The sequence below is a fragment of the Osmerus eperlanus genome, chromosome 2, assembly GCF_963692335.1.
Source record: "Osmerus eperlanus chromosome 2, fOsmEpe2.1, whole genome shotgun sequence".
NCBI classification, from domain to species: domain Eukaryota; kingdom Metazoa; phylum Chordata; class Actinopteri; order Osmeriformes; family Osmeridae; genus Osmerus; species Osmerus eperlanus.
In genome coordinates this window covers 8,460,777-8,477,161 of record NC_085019.1, presented here as the reverse complement: position 1 = coordinate 8,477,161, position 16,385 = coordinate 8,460,777, and the positions used below count along the sequence as shown (strand labels likewise).

The window sequence follows — 16,385 nt, the reverse complement described above, 5'->3', positions numbered from 1 at the left end:
AAGACAAACCTGTGTATGTAGACCTGTACACAAGTCATAACATATGTGTCACTCCTGCATGAATGACGGCTAAACAATGAAAGATTTGTCAAAGAGTGACAGTGCACTAGTGCTGCTCCAATGTCCAATTACTTATTTCTTCCCTCTGGTATTAATTGTCACTTTATGTCTGTGAATATTCAAATCTTTTTCTAAGAAAACCCAGGTCTCCTCCCACTGCTGTTAGAGTCTGATATAACCAGACTCCACAGACTCCCCCCTCAGTCTCCACAGACACCACTCCCAGAATACACCTGCCTTCCTCCTCTGTGGACAGAACCCGAGAACATCTCCATCATGAGAGTTCTAGAATATGTGTTTCTCCTGGTTCTAATTCCAGGTGAGTAAGAAACAGAGGTGTCTCTGTCCAGGGGAGGAAAGAGGAGAGGAGCTGTCCTTATCTGATGGCTGAGCTCCTTCATCTCAACTCTTTTTCTGTTTTTCAGCTGTTTAGACCCAGTCTCTCACCTCCTCAGAACCAGTGGTGAAGAGACCAGGAGACCCAGTCACTCTGTCATGTATTGTGTCTGGATTCTCTATGAGTAGCTATTATATGCACTGGATGAGGCAGAAACCAGGGAAAGGACTTGAGTGGATTGGATACATTGACAGTAGTGCTTACTATGCACAGTCTCTCCAGGGTCAGTTCATCATTACTAAAGACAGTTCTAAGAACCAGATGAAGTTGGAGGTGAAGACTGAAGACTCTGCTGTTTATTACTGTGCTCGAAGCCACAGTGACACAGGAGGCTGCAAAGCTGTACAAAAATGGATCAACACTGATCTCACATGAGAGACAATGAAGTGTGACTGCGCTAAAAACATCTCCATAAGAGATTAATGAGAGGAGAAAGGCCCACTACATCATCATCCCTCTACATTTGAGCTTACCACAATACAATCAACATAGTTTGTCCTGTCCCATTGCTCAAATGTATAAAACAGTTTTATCAGAAAGGGAAAGAGAGTTTGTAAGAGAGGGAGAGTGGCACAGGTTTCTACTGGAAAATGTCCAAAACTCAAAAATGTTATGTAATAAATTGTTTGAGTGCTGTACTTCTTATTTTGGGAGTTTTTATTCAGTTTTTAGGAAGTGCTATGGATGCAAAGTAGGCAAAACTCCTCCCCTTCTCTGTATACAGTATAAAGAGAGTATGACCACTGTCTCTCCATCAGTAGAGAAGACCAGCTCCCTCCAGTTCATCTTCAACACCATCAACCATGTTCTCTGTTTCTCTGCTGCTGCTGCTGCTGCTGCTACTGGCAGGTGCATCCTGTGAGTCTCTCAGAATGTAGGGGGCATAAACAGCTCTTAAAAGTGACTGACGTAAACAAAACGTGTTACTTTTACCTACTTTTATATTGTTTTATTATCACTTCTTTTTGTCAGGTGTGAACAGTCAACAACTCACCCAGCCAGCCTCTATGACTGTCCAGACAGGTCAAGTACTGACCGTCACCTGTCAGGTCTCCTACTCTGTTAGTCCTGGTGGCTACTGGACTGCATGGATTCGACAGCCTGCAGGGAAAGGACTGGAGTGGATTGGGAGCATTTATACAGGAGGCTTATTCAACAAAGACTCCCTAAAGAATACGTTTAGTTTAACAGCAGACGGTTCCAGTCGCACTCTGACTTTAACAGGACAGAGTCTACAGACTGAAGACACAGCTGTGTATTACTGTGCCCGACATGCACTGTAATTGAAAACAACAGTAAATTTGTACAAAAACTGTTCCCACATGACTTGGGAAAGAACATGTCTGATCCTGAAGCAAACTTATTTGAATGTGCTTCCTCTATGCATAAATACTCATTACACATTCAGCACCTCTTCACATACCTGCTACTACTCCCTATGAACAGTCTCTGTGTGTGAGTCCAAGTGAGTCTCTCTGAGTCATGGAGAATAGAGCAGTCAAAAATAAGACTCTTAACAAAAGAACTAAAGAATTGCCTTCTACTGTATGACTGAGCTGGATACTTTTGAACAGTAAGCCACACCGTTCAGGTAATACAGTAACAGGTACATTAAAACAGAGGTAATGGACTTTGCTTATCTACTGTACCTTAGCGCTACTCAACGTGCTTACTTTCATTCTTTCTTTTTTTTACTTCTGATTCACCTCATTTTTTAAACGATAACATTTGAAACAGTATCATTCAAAGGTACTAACGACCATGCTTAAGAACAATTTGTACAATCAATATATGCCACCAATCTTTTTTTAATGATAAACAAATGATTTGTACATGCATAGAAAGCTGAACTTTTCCATGGACTTTTCCTTGTCTTCCTTGAGGTTTTAAGTTTGCTAAGGGGCAGTTCTATGGAAGTACGTGAAGGCATTCTGACATTGCTTGGAAAAGGGCTATACAAATAACATTTGATTTGGACATGAGGTCCACTAAGAAGCAAAAATAGTTCAATAAGGACATTCCTCCTTACAATGCATCCCTACAGTTATGAGATTTAAAGTTTGACAGGTTTTGTTTTCAATATTATACAGAGTGGTTCGCTGTAAATTTGCAGTTAGTAATTATACATCACTTCTACAGTGCACGGCTGGTAGTTATATTTACAAACCACTGTATATCATGTTTCTGTCCTGACTGTGCTGAAAAAATTAAAAAAAAGATTGATCGATTGATTGATCAATATACTACTTACTGGAATTTAGTTCTCAAACTGTTCTCTACATCGAGTAATTTATGGATTCATAAAGATTCATATCGGAGAGCTCACTGTCTCTGCTTTTCCCCCACGACAAAAGATACATGCACACAATATACTGTAATTTGTAAATTTGATGTTTTACCCCCTGTGGAATCACTATAGGGGACTGCTTTAGCTCACTTTGACACAATAATACATTCGCAAATTGTGTATATATTTTTTATTTTATGCAATATGGTATAATATAATATTATATACCGGTAATTAAATATTATATAATAAAATATTTAGTTTTTAGAAACATTTGTTACTTTGCTAGAATATAGGACAGCATTTTTTCTACATTTGTTTTGAATCTTTTAAAATAATAGTCATTCTTGTTGTACTGTAAAAATAATTATGCATTAGTATTGACCTGGTACCAACTTGTTACAAGGCGACTTTTAAAAGATAAATTATTCAAACCCAGTTCGATTTCTTATCTCTTGGAATCCAGATCACACATGCCCCTGTAGATTTATTTAGGTATGTAGTGCAGTATACCATAACTAAGATACTGCACATAGGGAATTACAATGATCCTGTATTGTACATAAATTAACACTCACAAACTTCTCTGTATCCATCCTGTTTGTGCCTGATCCCACACACAGATACAATATACATATACAACATGTAGTATTCTGTACATCTCCTGTGACATTGTCCTTGTGTCCACTGAGGTTGTTTGGTGAGAAGGAGGGGTTTTTGTCCTGGTGTGCATCATTGTGATTCATGGGACGCACTGTGATTTTTCACCATACAAAAACTGTGCTCCTCTGAGAATGTTAACAATTATCAATTCAAATTCAAACAAAACTGCTATTACCAAATATAAAAGGAATTGGTGTACAGCAGCCACCAACCTTCCAGTCAAACCAAACTTACATTGTTTATCAAAGGGTTATGACTAGTCAAAACATATTTAAGCTTAAACAACAATATCAACAAATTTGCATATGTAAAAAATATATTAATTACATAAAGGACTTGTTGCAGGTACACTGTTTCAGAAGAAATTATTTTGCTAGGAGCAGACTCCAGTTAGGATTCTGCTGAGATATAGTTGGGTGTTTTTGTTCTAGTGTATATCACAGTGATATGGAGTGGGGGGCCACAGTGAAACATGGGTGTTCAAAAACCGTGGTGTAAAACCAATCATTTAATACAAGCTGAACATGTAAAAACAATCGACTGACATGACTACTCCATTTAACCAACCCTAGTAGGGTAATACCCTGAAGGAAATTAACTTTTAATACAATATTTGTAGGTGTTGATGGTGTTCTTTAAACATGAAAAAAACAAGTTTATTAGAACAATCATTCATTTTAGAATATTTATCCTTACAATTAATTGTCTGGAAATGTAGGGATCATATCTTGGAATTATTTGGATTTCCATATTTTGCATGAGTTATAGGACTGATTTTATGTGTGGAAGGTTTTTGCACAGGCAGTGAGTGGAGACAGAGCACTGTGATGCTTTTGACTACTGGGGTAAAGGGACTCAAGTCACCGTTTCAAGTGGTAAGTTCACTCTCAACTCGTTTTTCAATAGAATAATCTTACAATTATTTATGCCATAACCTGTTGACCAAATAGATTTTGTTCAGCAAAACAATTCCCTAAATTATACAGCATTTTAAACATTTCTAGGTTTTCACATCCTGTGGAATAAAGCAGAAGTGGTTTGTTCTTGATGTTTGTCATATTCGTAGAACATGTGCAGGAATACTTTAAAAATAAGTTACAGCAGTGCTATTATTTGTATAATATTGTTGTTACGGCCACATGTGTTGTGTTCTTTGTCACTTTGCCACTAAAGTTGGGGCGTAACAATTGTACATTATCAGTACTGAATGTTAAGGTGCACAGTACTATTTCTAAAAATTACCACCAAGTTCATAGTTCTTTGTAAAATGTTTTTTCTACTTGAGCTTTGCTAGCTGGATTGATGGCGTTATGTCAGTTACATGTTATATTTACTTGTTATAGTTACTTGTATAATTACAATGTGAAGCATCAAGTAAAATCCCCAGAAAAACATTATGTGACTTTTAAAACTACATTATGTAGATATACTTAAAGGTGTGAACACTTGGGAACACTGTTGGTTTTCATTTGTTGACCAACCAATGAGAGTGGAAAAAAAGGCTGATAATATTTCACTCATATTGCAGATGTGCAAATGGCCCCATCCTCCCTACTTACATTCAGGCAATGTGGAGACAAAGTCAGTAACGAATACATTCTTGGCTGTCTTGCTACGGGCTTTAGTCCGAGCACTGTGACATTCAAATGGACAAGTGGAGGAAGTGACCTGACGGACTTTGTTCAATACCCCGCTGTCCAGAGTGAAGGAAAGTACATGGGAGTTAGTCATGTTCGCATCCCACAGAACACCTGGGACAACACCAAGACTGTCCAATGTGCCGTAGAGAATCTAGGTGGTAGCAAATCAGTCACCATCGATAAAATAGGTAAGGTTTTTGTTTATTTTTGATTACATGTAAAATGGTCCCAATCATTTTATTTATTCCCCAAACGATCTTATGTATTATCATATTATAGTTCTATGCGTTAGGAATTAACAAAATGGCCAATTTCATTGCTACTTTCTCTTGTTTAGTGGTCAAGTCTCCCACAGTGACTTTGATGGCCGTATCAAGTGGAAGCACCCAATACTTGGTGTGTATGATCGAAGGTTTTGCTCCAGACAACTTCACAGTCAAGTGGAAGCATAACAACAATGTTGTTGATGGGACAACATGGCCTGGAGTAAAGAAGCTCGGGCGCTACTCTGCCAACAGTTTCCTGAAGGTCGATGTGAGAGACTGGAAGAACAAGCCCGAATACACTTGTGAAGTTGACCACTATGGAAAAACCATTACTGAGAAGATCACTAATGGTACACTTTAATGATGTAGTCTTCAGTAAAGTCACTCACCCAATGTACTGTACCTTCACAAATGTTCTCACCCACACATCATTATTTACCTTGTTGTATGTTTATCACCTTGATATTAACATGGAATGTTACTTTTTTCCCTGTAAAAAGTTCACTGCCCCTCTCTTAAAAATGGAGACTCCTCAACACGTGGTAAGTCTCCAAAAGCAGGAAGTATGCCATCTCACCTACTACCAAACTGAATTTGAAACACTATGCACAACACTATGGCCAGCACCAGCAAACTTAAATGACTAATAATCAACTGCTAAAAACATTTTGGAGGGCTGCCATCCAAGCTTAATGGCAACCCTGAGTTAAAGATGGTCCTAACAACAATGTCATTATCAGGTGGAGAACTTCCTACAGTTTCTGTCAACCTCCCCTCAGAGGAAGAGCAGAAATCGAATCAAAAGGACGTGACTCTGGCTTGCCTGATGACCAGCTCTTCTCCATGTGACTACCAAATCAAGTGGAAGGAGAACGAAGGAAAATACCAGGATGGAATTACCAGCCCTCCTCAGAAAATCCTTAATGGCTCCAAGTATTTGGTTACCAGTGTTTTAACCATAAGCAAGGATAAGTGGGAAAAAGAAGACCTGCATGTGACCTGCACTGCCCTTAATGGCTCAGATGACAACTCTGTCCCAATTCAGAAAACAGTGTCCAAAGCTCAGGGTAACTCTTGTGAAAAATAAGATAATACCATTTTTATGAGGTTGAATGTTCTAACGTGAAGTATGTGTCTGCATGTGTTTCTGTCCTGTGAAGCTACTTATGTTGTCACAATCTAGTCACCATTTGTGTCTTTTACAGTCTTTGTTAACCAAAAGTTAATACTATCATTGTTATGTTTATTGTGTGTGATATTGGCTTTATATGGTGTCAGTAAGTTGATGTTTTGGGTCTTTGTTGCATGTGCTTTTTAATAAATGTTTCTGCATAATACATTGTTTTGTTTCATGTCAATCACAGTGATTATGTCTGATCTAGTCCATGCTGCAATGACTATGACAATACTGTATAAAAAAAAAAAAAACTAAAAAAAAACTGCCCAGAGCAGATAATCTAAAGTAAATCAAATTGACAGTTATTAAAACAGTTGGTCATCCTATTGCAAAGCATCTTAATCAATGCAACAGAAATACTAAGAATACTAGAAAATTGCTTTTCTGTCAATACTTTATTATGTACAGTAGCACAGTTTATGTTGATGAGTGAATAGCTACTGCTGTTGCAAAAATAAATGTCACATCTTTACATGAAAGGAAGCAATTGCACATACACACACAAACAATGTTTACCCAGTATATGAACTCTCCTCGTGACCTCTCTCTGTCCCTGTTTTGATCATTAGCTCCAGAACCCGAGACAGGCTTTGCACTAAGCTGCAGAGAAGAAGGGGATGAAGATGATGAATTCAAGAGCCTCTGGTCCACTACCTCCACCTTCATCTTTCTCTTCCTCCTCTCCTTCACTTACAGTATGCTATTCAGTCTTGCCAAGGTACTGCTACATTTACTGACAATGTTTAACTGAACACTACATTCTAATTGAAATACAGTTTTGTGGATTTCATATTTATTTGTATAATGATCTTTGATTCTTAATCAACTCAATCAGATCACCTGCTTAGCATCTTTCTGGTACAGTATGGCTAAATGGAGTTTGTATTTATTTTCCAGATGAAGTGAATTTGGAGGGGATGGTCATGTGCACTGTCCAGGATATCAGTCTTTTATCACTCGATGTACAGTACATAATGCAATATATCAACATGAGGTTTTTATGTTATGTTTTTACGTGTGTTGCTGGCAGAATGGAGCACTTTACTGAATGTCATCTGTGTATACAACTGGATGATAACTTTTTTTTATTTGTAAGAGATGTTTGCTTCACCATCTATGTGTGCAATTCTTTGATGCCTTTCTTCTTTTGATGCTTTAAAACAATCTTGATTTAAGCAGCGCAATATTCTATGCCTTGTCACTTCACTCTAATCAAATATATAATAAACCAGAAAGAAAGCTTCAGAACATGTTTCTCCTTTAATTCCTCTTCGACATCAAGTGGAAAAATACAATTGTTTGCTTTTATTAATAATTTGTATTAACTAAAATATTTGACATGTACGTATGGTATTATATATTTAGATTAGACAAATGCAAATGTACAGAATGTACAGCAGCAGGGCTGTTAAGTCATTCTGTGATGGTTTCTAGGTTGTCTAATAATAGAGTTCTGTGAGTGCAGCTTCCCCTTTGCTGTTCCCTTGTGGCTGCACCTGCGGCACTGAAACTGTCTAGAAACTGTCAGGTCCACAAATAAACTCCCTTGCAATGACATTTACATTTAACAGACGCTCTTATCCAGAGCGTCAATGAGCAGATAATGCTTTATTCAGTATTATTCAATCGGCATCTAATTTCTTTAGATTTTATATAATAATTAATAAATGAAATTGAAGGGGGAAATGTGATAAATCTATTATTAATCCCTCACAATTTAAAAATGTTTAACCTAAAGGCAGTTACGATTGTTGGACGTGTTTTGTCCCAGCCCATGTCTCAAGAATAAGTAGGCCTACTGGGCCAAGGTAATACAGTGGATGTCAGTGAGTTAACCTCGTGTTTCGCAAGCAGGTTGTAGGGCCGCATCCAAAATGTAAAAGCCCCATCCAAAAAGCGGTCCCATCCACATTTTAAAACAAACCAACGCCTCTGTCTGAGACAATAACCATTCAGTCAATGCTGTCAACGCATCCCAAGTTGTACAAAAGAAAGAATATTTGGCTGCATGAAAATGTAAAATGCCTCTCGAATCGGGGATCTCTGTCAGCGAACTTCCATCTCAACTTCGTACTCATCTATTCACACCCAGTTCCACATTTTGAACTGTTGGACAACTGATTGGTTATAGGCACCAGGCTCGTCTCAGAATGGGTTTTATTCGCCATGAAAGTTTGTACAGACAAGGAATTTGCTTTGGCAGGAAGGTGCAAACATTAAACATATAGGAATCAAATTTAAATATGAGGACTAACTATACTAAGGGTACATAACTAGCAATACTAAGTGGAATTAGATTAAAATAAACTATACAATAAAATATAAGGTGCAGTAATTTACAATATAAAAATACAAATATTACAAAAAATACAAATGGTACAAGATTGTATTGTGCAGTGCAAAAAGCAGTGTCTCCAGAATTAATCGGATGGGTTGTCATTTGGTTTCCACAAGGGGGCATTTTGTAGCTCTCTTATAGAAACTTTTAGCTAAAATAATGGGTGTGTGTGGGAGGGGGGGGCTACACCAGCTACCACCGGTGCCTATGCAGTTCCTTCTCACACACTTAAGCATTAGGCTAGAAACTAAAACCAACTAACCTTAAACTTCCCAAGCACACATGACAGGAAGGAGACTCGGATAATTGCTACGGGCAACACAGCACTGCAACACTAGTCACTCAGTGAAGTTATACTATAGAGACCGGCTTCCCAAAGCTTACAGGATGTTATGGCTTGACCAATAACGGGGGTGACTACGGGGAAGACAATGAACAAAACAAAAAGAAAGAAAATTCCTCTAACCTGGGGCTCACAACACGTTCACCAAGACATACAAACAGTCCCCAACAGGGTTGCCAGGTCTGTGTGACAAAACCAGTCCAATGGCCAATCAAAACTAGCCCAAAACCAGCCAAATGGACAATAAAACAAGCCCAATATCAGAACTCAAAATATTCCCCTGCCACACCATATACACTGCTTTTAAAGTCCAACAGCATTTGCTATCATTGCCAAATGTATTGTAATATCTACAAAGTAACACCAAATGTTTAGTATGCCAGCATTAAAAGCAGTTCTCAGGAGACTGAGAGCATTAGGCACGTGTGCACACGCACAGTGCGTGTGTGTATGAGGGCTTGTCCCATGTCAATGTGTGTACGTGCTGATCTGGAGTCAGTTTGGTAGGATTTGGGTATAAGTTCATTTAAAATATGGATTTTTAAGATATTCATGTAATTTGCATGCAAAATAGGTCTACCCGAACCAGCGGACAAAAAAATTCAACCCGCGGCAACACTTCAAAATTAGCCCAATTCCGTGGGAAAACCGCTGACCTGGCAACACTGGTCCCCAGGCTAGAGGGAAAATCACAACCCAGTCACTCAGAGTAACAAACTCACATGCGTACAACGAATCTCAAGAACAGCAGCTAGCACGCCGCAAAGCTGCGTTGGTCTAAAAAACAAACAAAACACAGTAAAAAAAATTTTGCATTCCACAATACACCATGGCATGGTTCCACATACCTGTGCAGTCTGATTAGTTCACTGCTGATCAATCAGAACACCGCTGGGACCACGATTCACGGCCACGTCTCTGTTGGCTCCCAAACTAACCAAACAGAGACCCACTTAATAGGTTGGCACAAACAGACTGAGAGGCTAAGGAGAAACGTTGTTTAGACATACCTTGCACGAGCCACAGCGCCCACAACACTGCCTCACACAAACAGTGCCAACAGATCGGAAGAGCTACCTGGCTAAGGACCCCAGTTGTCTGTATTTATGCCAGTCCCAATTACTGCCCATGCCCCGCCCCTAATAATGATGTAATAGAAGCACAGGGAAGAGAAACCTCCAAACAGACAGGGTGCCCTCAAGCAACGAGTTCCACAGGCTACACACAATATACAATTAGCCTACTGGATGAGGCGCAGGCATACTGAGGGAAGATGTCTGATGATTGTGTAGCCACTAGATGATAGTTGTCTCAAGTTGTTGGGAGTCAGGTGGCTGAGCGGTTAGGGAGTTGGGCTAGTAATCAGAAGGTTGCCAGTTCGATTCCCGGCTGTGCAAAATGACATTGTGTCCTTGGGCAAGGCACTTCATCCTACTTGCCTCGGGGGGAATGTCCCTGTACTTACTGTAAGTCGCTCTGGATAAGAGCGTCTGCTAAATGACTAAATGTAAATGTAAGTTGTACAGAGTTAAATGCCAGTCAAAAAACATCACCGCCACCAACAGCAATTCACTGTGTGATTCAAAGATTCAAAGTGTAAGCGGTTACTGGATACATTGGCGTGGCAACTGGAATCACATAAGGCAGAACCCACGGGGAAGCTAGGTCTTAGATACATTAGAGGTAGAGGTGAATGTTGTTTGGGGGAATAGTTTGGGGGAATGGAGAGCAATTTTCAATAAAGATCACTTTATCCTGAATGAGGAAATCTCCACAAGAGTCTGACAGAAGAGGACCACTGGCTGTACAAAACCACAGATACCACTTGCTTGCTTTGATGCACAGTCAAGCATTAGTACACAGGTATACGTTGTACATGTAAATGTCACACTAGTGACACGGTTAAAAGCAGGTGTTATCCTTGGGCCACAGTCACACAGCCGAGAGACAGATGCAGAAAATGTTTTTAATGATATATTAAAGGATAAAAATGTCCAAATACTAAAAACAATGTAAATGTCTCGTAGCCTATGGCTACTTTGGCGTATGTCCCCTCCGATCCAAGAACGCCGTCGGCTCCGCGCCTGCAGTGCGTAGGCCTGCCTGGACAACAATAATAATTGGCTACTTTTGATTCGCACAGTGACAAGTAACTGTAGGGGAGATTCAAGTACTTCCCTTTACGTTCATCGGACGAGCCGTGGTTGTGCCTCCGGAGTCCGAATGGGAGCAGCGGAATTTTGATCGTCGCTTCTCTGTGCTCCTGCGTGTGTCCCAGTAGAATCCTGCCTTCTGTTCAATCTCCGCTCTTTTTTGAAGGAGTTCCTCTCATTGGTTGGCCAATCAGTTGGGGATCATTTAGCAGTGATTGGCTGCGTCCCTGTCAGCTGGGGAGTTCCCTCCCCCCGTCCCTGACGTCAAACAGCACACACAACACCATGCACACAATCACAGCAAACAACACGAAAATACCACAGCAACCAATATGAAAACACCACAGCAAACAATAGTCAAAACCAAACCAAAACAACAGACAACATAGGCTGGCCAACTGACATCTGTGACAAACATGTAATCATGTGCAAGGGAAATACAAGAGAAACTAGCCCAGGTGGGAACCAGATCATTCTGATCATAATGTGGTGATGATTGTGTAGCCACTAGATTGTGGGTATTCACAATTACTACTGTAGTAGTACACTGATGCCCACTCACTGCTTAACTTGATTCCATTTTAGTGCTAAAACCACCAGCCAATCACTTGGCAGTGGTGTCAGAGTAATAAGGTGTGTTGGGAGAAATTGAAGCACTTTTCATTGTCATGTCAATCCAAATCTTACCTTAAATTACCTTATTAATATCTTATAACATGCATTGTTATCTTCATGATTATTCTAATTTAAAGTAATTATTTTTAAATTAAAGAAAGCTTTCAGGACCATATATGATGTAACAGACGAGGACTCCCTGCTTTTCTGTAAACCAGCTGTTGTTTCTTATCTCAGTATTTTGTATGTTCATAAAATGAGCTTTCTGACCTTTGTGCCTCAGAGATCATTTCCTTTACATCTGCTATCCTTTTTAAAACAATACAATACTAACACCCCTAGGTGTCACACTTTACAATGTTACCCATATTTTACAGAAGTATGACTGCAATATCCACAGTATGTTAGGTTTAGAATGTTACAGTATGCCACAAATAGAGTATGTCTTCAAAAGAGAGAAAACTGCTACATAAGGACTGTACTGTTGGTCATTCTTATCTTCACAACATACTTGTCTCTGAGCCAAGGCTCCAAACATCAATGTGTGCTATATACACATTTGAATAATACCAGAGACAACTGAACAAAAGTGCAACAAATTTCTCAGGTAAAAGTGAATACCTTATTTTAGTCAAACTCCCTTTAAACCGTAAAACTAATACTGTAAACTGTATTTTCATTTTGGTGCAGCATCAGTGTGGTGTGATAGAGGGTTTTTTGTACAGGCCTGTATCATCGTGATAATAACGGGGGCACGGTGCTACAGGCCATGACAAAAACCTCAGCAGTCAGAGCTGTGTCAGCAGACACAACATTCTCCTCTACCTCTGCTATACAGCTGAGATAGGAGCTCCTGTTAATATTAGACATGATTGTTTTACCGTGCACTTGCCCTTCATGTGTTTAAAATGTAACTCTTGAATTGACTAAAATGGGGAAACAGAAAAATACAGTTTACATAAACTACATTCTATTATTATTATTTCTGGTGGGCTATAATGTTAAACTTTTAATATGTTAAGTACAATGTAGCAATGAGTATACATAAGCATGTTTTCCACTTTAATCAAAATACTGCCTTTTAACCATGATGTACACAACTGGAATGAGAGAATTTATGGTGAGACAGTGAATCATACTGATTAACATGCAGAGGTCCTTAACAGAGAAGTAGTAGAGTTTGTCCAGTATTCAACCACATAAATTGGAAGCACAATGATACTGTACAGGCTATGACAAAAATGTATTTCCCTACCTTGACTTGATGAAAACTAACAATTATATGAGAAAATTCAGGTTTAGACATCAGGGACATTAAGAAGTCTTCAGCACACTTTGGATGTACATGTTTTACAATTTCAACTTTACAAAAATGACCATTGCTTTTAGCAGTACTGTAACTTCTAAACATGCAGCCAACTAAGTTTGAGATGTGCACTTGACATTTAGCTTTTGTATGACATTCGAAGTGTTACAAAAAAAAAAATCTTATTTTCCTCTAATATTTATGACATACGTACCTTGAATGTATGCACGGCACAGTCATCCATGTGGCTGCAAATAGTTATGGCAGCAGTAGAAATCTGAGAGAGTCTGTCAGGAGTTTTTGTAATGGGTTGAGTCACTGTGTCCTGGAATAGCCACAGTGATTAACACCAATACAAAAACCTAATGGAGCAACATGTTATTGCAGATGAACATACTGTACTATTGTGATTTGCAAAGGCCTTAGATAATTTACAAAGTCTTGGAGAATACACTACATTTAATAAACTGAGCATTTGTGGAGCCTTTAGGTTTTTGAGAATACGTAAACACATCAAATAAAATGGTGTTCATGTACCATTACAATATCTATACAATATATAGTTTTTATACTGTTCAGCAACCTTGTAGCACAGAATTGCACGTTTCCTTTGATAACGTTTAAAGAAAGAAATTGTGTTATTGAGTGGTCATCTGCATATATAACTGCATTTCCCATCAGGAAAAAATGCAATGTAAGGTTTTGGATGAGCTGTTAAACAATGCAGTAACAAGCACAATGATGAAACCCATGTGAAAATCATTGATGTACATGAAGAACAAATAGATTGTTGATTAACTGCCCACATCAGTGCAACTAACAGTTCTGGCCCTAATTCGTTGACCAGTAATGAAACATAGTAGATTAAATAATGCTTTGTGTCAGCATTGTACTAACAGTTCTAAATATTGATGAAACATTACAGAATAAGAATGAAAGAAAGGACACAGATTTCCATAGTGTCCAATGGACTAGCTTACTGGCGACTCATATTCTGTTCAAAATACAGTACAGTACTATCCCCCTTATGCTGCTATCACTTAGATGAACTTAGTTTTTTTGTGAAGGACTATCTTTCACAGTCTCAGTGGACAAGGCACAAATGCAAAACTTGAAATGTGATATCTAAGGCAATTATTTACTGTGACATTCTACTTGTGAAAACTGAAAGTAATTTGAATGACAAGCTGGAACAGAGGCATTAACCAAACAGTGTTGGAGTATGGAGTTTTTGTCATGGTATGTGTCACTGTGTATGGGGGCAACCACAGTGATACACACCATAACAAAAACCTAAAATAAATGCTAGTTAACTACAATGATCTGGTATTTGTTTACGGATACATTTTACATTGACATTTAGTCATTTAGCAGACGCTCTTATCCAGACCGACTTACAGTAAGTACAGGGACATTCCCCCGAGGCAAGTAGGGTGAAGGGCCGGGAATTCGAACTGGCAACCTTCAGATTACTAGCCCGCTTTCCTAACCGCTCAGCCACCTGACTCCCCCATTGTACTATTTATACATACTTTATTGAAACTCATTTATTCTGACACCATGCTCTTTTTTGCAAATGAGTCCTGCCACAGAAAATGGAGGCTTACACATGAATACAATACATCAAATAGTAGAATAACCATAGTGTGAGAATAGCATAAGAATAACTTTAAAATAGTGGATGATATAGGATGCATTTATTAAAGGTTTAGGTTTGGAATTTGAGGTTTAGGTCTCCTGTTAGGAAACTGTCAAGAGAAGCACAACCAAATACCTGTACCTATATGTGCTATATATGGCTGTAAACTTGAAACATTTGTGAAAGACGTCAAATGCAGCTTTTAAAACATTGTAGTAAGTAACGTGCATTATAAGTCAAACTTAAAAATTAGGAGTGAACCCTAAAACATAATGAATCAAATAAAATATAACTTTTTTACATCCTAGTTTAAGGTCAATACCATGTGTCTATATTTCTAATAGGAAGTTAAAGCAGAACCTAATTCCATGCTGGTAACTATTTATGCAAGAGGCTGTAACAGAGAGGAAGTTATTGACTATTTAACACTGACAGAACAGGTGTTTCCTCTTTACATCACCGTACAAAGATTCTTTTCAGTTTTTCACATACTGAAAGACGATGGAGATGCGGGTAGAAACCAAAATGGCAGCAACCAGGAAATATATTCCTTATAATGAATGAAATACCCATGGTTACCATTAAAGATTCTGGGCCTGACCAAGAAGTGAAGGATAGCAGGAAAATACTGAGCTAGTTGAAGCAGGGAAGACGCAGACTTTATATTTGTGTAGACCCAGACCTAGTGTCACGGCTGGCTGCAAGGAGGACCCAAAAACGGAGTGCGGAACGGAAAGTTTATTAAAGGAAAACTGAAAACTCACGAGCAAAGTTCTGGAACCAAAACAGAAAACATGCCGTAGAAGGAAACCAAAAAGGGATGATCCGAAAAACGTGGTCAGGAAAGGCAGGGTCCGAGATCGGGAAGGCAATCCAGTGTCCAGGGAGGGGTAAGGCAGCGGCTCAACGTGGCTGGGGAAAAGCGTATAGCAGGATCTAGAACAGGTCTCAAGCATAACAAAACTCTTCGGCAAAGAAGGAGGGAAAACAGAGGGTATTTATAAGGGGTGTAATCAGCGCAAAACAGGGAACAGGTGGTGAGAAGGAAAAAGCTGCTGACAGAAAGAGCGCTGCCATGAAACACAGTGACCACTAGGTCACCCCTCAAACCCTGACACCTAGTGTCATCCCAACCTCTCCACCACAGTGTCCTGAATCTTTTCATAGTCTGCCTTTGATATTAAAACTGTTTACATCATCAATCTTCTAGTCACTCTGCCAGCCTTGACTGAAGAGCATCAAACATATACAGCACACACTCCCATTCAAATATCCTTACCACACACAGACACACTCATCAAACTCATTAGACTCATACGTCTGCTGTACATTTACACATGATGTACTCCACACTAAAAAGAGCTATTCTTAATTTTACACCATTAGCTGGCAATGTATAACTCAATATCTGCTGTAATATAGGGCCAGATGAATGATTCATTTACAATCTGACTGAGATCAGTGAAAGGACAGTATTGGCAGGGCAGGCAATGTAGGCAAT

At 39.0% G+C, this 16,385-nt stretch overlaps 1 protein-coding gene and 1 gene segment (V, D, J or C); both read left to right on the top strand.

Moving 5' to 3' along the window:
* The window catches only part of ighd (immunoglobulin heavy constant delta), a 75,968-nt gene that overhangs the window by 42,557 nt on the left and 17,026 nt on the right, over positions 1–16,385 (top strand). The gene's annotated exons all lie outside the window — the stretch shown is intronic.
* On the top strand, positions 4,233–7,688 carry LOC134011325 (immunoglobulin heavy constant mu-like). The segment is given in 7 exon segments: positions 4,233–4,282; positions 4,936–5,235; positions 5,385–5,663; positions 5,814–5,855; positions 6,054–6,380; positions 7,060–7,208; positions 7,388–7,688. Coding segments are annotated over 6 exon segments (1,098 nt in total).